This window comes from Monomorium pharaonis, unplaced genomic scaffold (assembly GCF_013373865.1).
Source record: "Monomorium pharaonis isolate MP-MQ-018 unplaced genomic scaffold, ASM1337386v2 scaffold_464, whole genome shotgun sequence".
In the NCBI taxonomy this organism is placed as follows: domain Eukaryota; kingdom Metazoa; phylum Arthropoda; class Insecta; order Hymenoptera; family Formicidae; genus Monomorium; species Monomorium pharaonis.
In genome coordinates this window covers 23,260-30,010 of record NW_023415763.1, presented here as the reverse complement: position 1 = coordinate 30,010, position 6,751 = coordinate 23,260, and the positions used below count along the sequence as shown (strand labels likewise).

General features: G+C 32.7%; 1 protein-coding gene and 1 pseudogene across 1 annotated transcript; one reads left to right on the top strand and one right to left on the bottom strand.

Annotated features, from left to right (window-relative positions):
* Positions 1–417: 417 nt before the first annotated feature.
* Positions 418–4,665, top strand: LOC118648484 (annotated as a pseudogene).
* Positions 4,666–5,909: 1,244 nt separating this feature from the next.
* On the bottom strand, positions 5,910–6,751 carry LOC105836454 (COMM domain-containing protein 7). Its single transcript, XM_012680497.3, is given in 3 exon segments — positions 5,910–6,093; positions 6,095–6,135; positions 6,506–6,751. Coding segments are annotated over 3 exon segments (225 nt in total). The 5' UTR covers positions 6,555–6,751; the 3' UTR covers positions 5,910–5,958.

The window sequence follows — 6,751 nt, the reverse complement described above, 5'->3', positions numbered from 1 at the left end:
GAATTCGAAAACTAAACGCTGACTTATGTGCTGATTTAGCGCAATTGTTGCAGTACTTGTCTCTCATTTGCTACTACAACATAATATATGCTGAACATTGTCATTTTTTAATTTCGTCAAAAAGAAAAATTTTCACGAGAAATTTAATACACACTGTATGTGTATGTGTGTGTGGTATGTGTGTTTGAAGTGTCGATGGTACTTTATTCTTTGTAATCAATAGATAAATTTTTATCAAATTAAAATGATATTTAAGTTATGATGTTGTTGCTGCAAATGAGTATTATATTTTCAAATCCAATTTCACAGAACTATTGCAAGAAATGATTTTATGACTTTCTTAACTGTTTGATAATATGTTTATAGGGTATGATCATTTTGTGGAATGTATACATGACTAAAATAACGTGAGAAAAAATGGTAAGCAACTTACCACAAGAATTCAAGAGGTATCAGCGAACAGGAATCAGCTATGTCATATACTTGAGGAGACACAGCGTACACTAGAAAGTCATAAAACTCGAAAACTTTTTCCCTGGAGGTAATGATCCATCCATAATTGACATTTAATTCAATAAATTTTATGTTATGTTACTGACCCAACTTATACCTATGATATTTCCTTGTAGAGAATATTATCGAGGAACTATTACCTCCGCTGACCTTGGATAGAAATAACACACATCCTTGATAATTTCCCTGCAATAGTCATTTTTGGGCAGGACAACAAAGCCAAAGCCTCACTGGTTAATAATTTGCTCTGCGCTGATATTTTGCCACTATCCAATGACACATGGAGATGGATCAAAATTACTTATGGTCATACAAATCATGTCAGTCTTACATTAGGTTTAGAATACGAAGTAGTCGAGACGCTACAGGCAAACGAAAAGTCATGGAGCACGCTCCCTCTCGAAGATCTGGAAAAATCGACAAACGAAGATATCAATTGTCCTACAGTGCTGGAGTGAAGTTAGATCAAGCGATACTGAAGGAAGGCGTTCAAATATTTGTTGTCCTAACAGTTGATGTAGTAAAAATTCTCGCTAAAGGCTTACTGAAAATTTTACCTATATTTCTTTATGCTCTCGGAGAGCACCCATTGACCGAGGAAAATTTGGAAGAATTGAGAGATTTGAAAGATACTTATCCATATAATCCGATTTTATTCATATCATCATTACCTAACGTTCTGTTGGACGGCACAGATGCAGAATTGACTGAGTCTGAGCAGCATAGTCTGCAAAATCGTATAGAAGTGCCGAACGTATCCAAGGAGTCTAAGAGTGATGATAGTATTAATATTGACAAAATGAATTCACTCGGTCTAACGTGGTTAGATCAGTTGAGCAATTTAGGGTTCCTAGGGATGGAAGAGTCCGTAGAGGTTCATCAATTAACGTGGCTTGTCGGCGAGCGATACGTTTAATAACTCGAGTGATCTAGTGGATTCATGCAAAAAAACGGACCGCGTTCTTCACTTTACGCGTGCCTGCTTGCAAAGCTACCTGATCAATGCAAGCACTTATTTGAATGAGATACACACGACCAGTTTACGTAAATTTATTTTAAGTGCGTTTGACATGGCACGAAAGATACAGATCACTCCTAGAAGGATACAGTACGCCCAACAGAAGGAAAATGAACTTTATGCTAGTCTAATGAAGGTTGTTAATGAGCAACAGGTGGAATTAACTGAGTTAATACAATGTATTATTCAGGAGATGAAGGACGATATATTAGATTCTACTGGTGATATTTTCCCATATCAGACCGTTTCTTTCGATAACGGTGAACGAACAGAGTGGACAGTTACTGTTCGCGTCGCAACATCGGAAGTTCAACGATTCGTGCTAGGCCGTTTGGGCGAGAAAGTAGCAAAAGAACTCGTAAACTCGGTCAACTGTCTTCGAGAAACTTTTATCGGGACTCTTCAACGTTGCTTAATAAGTCTCGAAAAGACTTACGAACACGATAGTAGCTTGTTGGCTAGCGATGCCTTGAAGCAAATACTCTCCGCGGCGTACAATGTGGAATTGCATAATTCGTCGCCATCGTGGTGCATTCGTTCTTGGAAAGATTGAGACAGCTCTTCAAGTCGTTACCGCTGCCATGGACACCCACTCCGACTTTGAACGCGGCTTGGAGGCGGAAGGTTACTATTGATATTCTCAATTCCTTGTCGGCAGCGAGACTTGCAAAAACAATTTCCACACAGTTTAGAGATAAACTGAAATCATCACATGACGCTTTCAAACTGCCTTGAAGTCTCTGGAGAACTATTATTCAGGGAAGCTAGAAAGGACCGAGGAGCAAAGGATAGCTATACGAAAGTATTATGCGCCTAAGCTAGCTAAACTCGCGTTGGAATCCACGTCGATGATGGATGCGATTCGCTTTGGCATTCCTCATTACACCAAGGAGATTGGCAGAGGACAGTATGGTGTGGTGTTTGCTTGCGATGGTTGGGGCGGAGCACCGGGACCGTGCGCGGTAAAATCCGTTGTTCCTCCGGACGAGAGGCATTGGAACGATCTTGCGATGGAGGTTTACTATACCAGGTCAATACCAGATCACAAAAGGATAGTGAAACTTCGCGGATCTGTTATCGACCAATCGTACGGCGGAGGATTCGGATTGGGCACTGCAGTTCTCTTAATCACCGATCGATTATGTCGTGATTTATATTGTGGTATACATGCTGGTCTCTTGTGGCTGGAGCGTATACAAATAGCGATAGACGTGCTAGAGGGAATACGCTATCTTCATTCACAAGGCTTGGTTCATCGTGATATCAAACTAAAGAATGTCTTACTTGATATGGAAAACAGGGCTAAATTAACCGATCTCGGATTTTGTATTACCGAAGCTATGATGTCAGGCAGCATCGTAGGAACGCCAATCCACATGGCACCAGAACTCCTATCTGGCCATTACGATAGCAGTGTCGATGTCTATGCCTTTGGCATCTTGTTTTGGTACATATGTGCTGGGAAGGTTCGATTACCGTATGCATTTGAAACAATTTCATAACAAGGAACAATTATGGACAAGCGTACGAAAAGGTAATACTTCGTTATCTATAGAAAAAGAAAGATTAAACCAGTATTAGATATTTTCAGATAACGTATCTGTATTGTTACTAGCATGTTGCAATCAGAATTATAATTGAGTTTGCATTTATTGAGAAATTAATGCCTTTATATGACAATTTTGGTAGTAACTTACCAACAATTTGGCATCAACTTTAAAATTGTCAAAATTTGTACTATTGTTGTTATATTACCATCGTAATTAAATAAAACATCACACAATGCTGTCATATTAGTATCAATGTGAGATAACTTTAATGTTATCTTGCTGTTAAATGCTAGCGATACATATATATATAAAATACATTGTTACAATATCGGTATATTTGAAATCATTAAAGACAAATATATAGCAAGTTGCCAGTATTATAAGCAATTATTTTTCTTAGACATGCTTGATTATCTAGATTTATGCGCTAAAAAAATAATTTTATATTTTACAATAAAAAAATAATTTTATATTTACAATAAAAAATTACATTGAAATTTCTCTATAAAAAATTTTAAATAATTCAGCAATACTAAAGAATGTATAACATTCTTTTAGCTGACTTAGCAGATTGTTTGCTAATTCAAGTTATTATTTATCTCAATTATTTTAGTCGTATTCACATTACAAGAAGCGTTAAAGAAACATATTCATATATTATAGGTCTTAGGCCTGAGAGACTGCCACAGTTTGATGAAGAGTGTTGGACGTTAATGGAACAATGTTGGTCTGCAGAACCGTCCAAACGACCGTTGCTCGGTGCAATTCAACCAGTGTTAGAATCCATTCAGGAAAAAGCAGAAAGAGGCAAGTCCTTGCAACTAGGTGCACTGAAACCACAAGAGAGCTCATCATCCGAACAAGCAAATCCCGCAATAGCATTAGCAGAACCTAATAATCAAAGAGGTGCTGTATTCAGTCCACTTCCTGCTAGACGCAAGGCATTTAGAACTGTCAATCCTGTTGTAGGACCTTTTCACAAGACCAAATTTTTTCAAACGGGTATCTACTCTAACATGTTCGTTCAAATGCGTGAATTTTAAAAATACCAAGGGACCGAATATATTGTACTATTACTCTGTTAAAAATAGCTTATTGATATATTTATTGCTTGGAATGCGCTTGATACACGGCTCATCATTCTCATTTTCGCTAATTTGATTCTTAATAGTATTTTATAGCACAGTATTAAAGTGACGAACTTTATATCTGAGTTACTTCATTTTTTACACAATATAACAATTTTCTATTTTTTAAATAAAATTATATTGTTGGTATATAAAATATGTGTACTAGAATCAAATCTAAAATAACTGGGCCAAAGTCATTCCAAATAAAATATGTAAAATGCATATAATAAATATTAAACATTTACACTTACGATATTTTATAGTCTTGTTATAGAAGTTTTTGCAGGTTTTATAGTATATAAGCATCTGATAATAATGTTTTTATTGTTAACTAACAAAATATGTTGAAACTTTTCTTTTTTATATTTATTGCCACAAATATAACATTTTGATTGTTGAATTATTTCTTAATGTTCTTAATTGTGATGACTACATGATTTTGTTAAATCGAAAATATGAATGAACAACCACGAATGTATATTGTTCAAAATAAATAAAGTTTCTCACTTTTGTATTTGCTGTTGACACACTCATTTTGTTTCTTATAAAACCTATCGCACTTATTTTTTTATACATATCTACAGACAATATGCACAGTCGTTACTTCGCAAATAGAAATCTTTATACTTAACTATACAAATTTATTTTATATTGCTTTCAGATCATACATTCTTCACGACCAAGCCTGCATGAAAATCGAGATATTTGGCATGCAGCATGGATATTGATAATACAGTTGTTTCAAGGGAATATAATGAATTGTATAATATTTTTATTACTCGATAAAGTATGAAGATATAAAGTCTGTATATACTTAAAAAAAAAATGGAGGAAAAGTAATTTTATAAGATAATTATTAGTCACCCAATCTTTCGATTAAGTTTTAATCAAATATTTATAACAGTTGATATATGTTTACAGAGAGAACATTTGTTTAAAAAATTCTTATCAATATAATTTAATTGACCATTATTTATACATGTATTGTTAATATAATAGGATCCATGAGTTAATTTTTACATCATAAACAAAAAAATACACACAAATCTAATGTAGTTATTAAAGTTGATCAACTTTTTTGTTAAAAATTATTAAAGCTCTTTTATTTAATTATTTATTGTATCAAAAATTTATATTTTTAAAATATATATAAGAGGCATGAGACCAAACTGAAAACATAAAAATGGAAATTTTTTAATGAATAAAATTAGATTGCACACAATCTTCATACAATTATACACACACACACACGCACACAGACACACTTTCACAAATACAACATCAGAAAATTGGAATTATTCATTTTTATAAAATAAATTTTTATGTAAAATGTTTTTGTTTTTTGCTTCAAAGCTGTAGTTTGATTCACTCAAGCATTCTATATATGATGAAAATTAATAAATAGAAAATCTGAATAATATATACAGTTCCTTAGGTGACTTAATTTCCCATACTATAATTTCCTAGTGAGTATAGACTGAGCCATACATTTTAAGTTCAAAATTAATCAACAAGGACCTATGACATTAAGATTATGACGTTGACAAAAATTATCTAACAGTAATATTATTTAAAGAATTATCTTATTAGAGATAAACCAAATTTCTATTCTTAAATAATAAATATTTTTATTTTAAATAATGTACAGATGACAAGAAAATGTATAAAAAACTTTCAATAAACAATTGCTTCTAAATATATCTTAACATAGGTAATATTTATATATAACATTATTGAAATATTTCAATTATACCAACAAATCAAGATTACATTTTGCCTTTTCCAAGTCGTGCAAAAATTTATAAAACTGCCCTATTGTCATCTCAGTAAATACATTCTTAACTTTACCATCATTATCAAGACATAATTTAAGTTGTAGAAAATGATTTTGCGATATTGTTGGAATCATTACTTGCTGCAGTCACTAGAAGAAATAAAATAGCATTCATTAATGATTGATATTATGAGAATACATTATCTATTATAAATAAGAATGCACTTGGAAATTTGCATAAGTTGTCACATTAAATTATCTTGTTTATTATCAATTATTCTTAAAATTAATTAAAGGTAAGATTTAAAATAAAAATGTACAATTTTGTACCAATAGCAAATTACAATTAAAAATAGAATATATTTATTTCTTATTTAGCAGATTTTCTAATAAAAATTTAACTTGATAAAAATTTGTATCTTTTAGCATTAAAAATTTCGAATTCATGCGAGACATGAAAATCAAAAAATATAAAGTGGCACATCCATACTTGTCTATAACATATATACTATTACCTCACCTCCGAATCTCCACGATATGTCAAGTATCTTGCTAATATTTCTCTCCATTTTAAAATACGTGTTATGACATACGATGGATAATTACAGAAGAGAAAGAAATCTAAGAACAGCGAAAAACTCAACAACAATCCTATCTTGAGGCTGTCTACGTGTATCTACGATTCCGAGAGATTCATAACAGAGAGGAACCCAGGGTATGCGCACTCCTATTACTTTAGTGGGGACGGAAGTTCTATTGGTTTTAG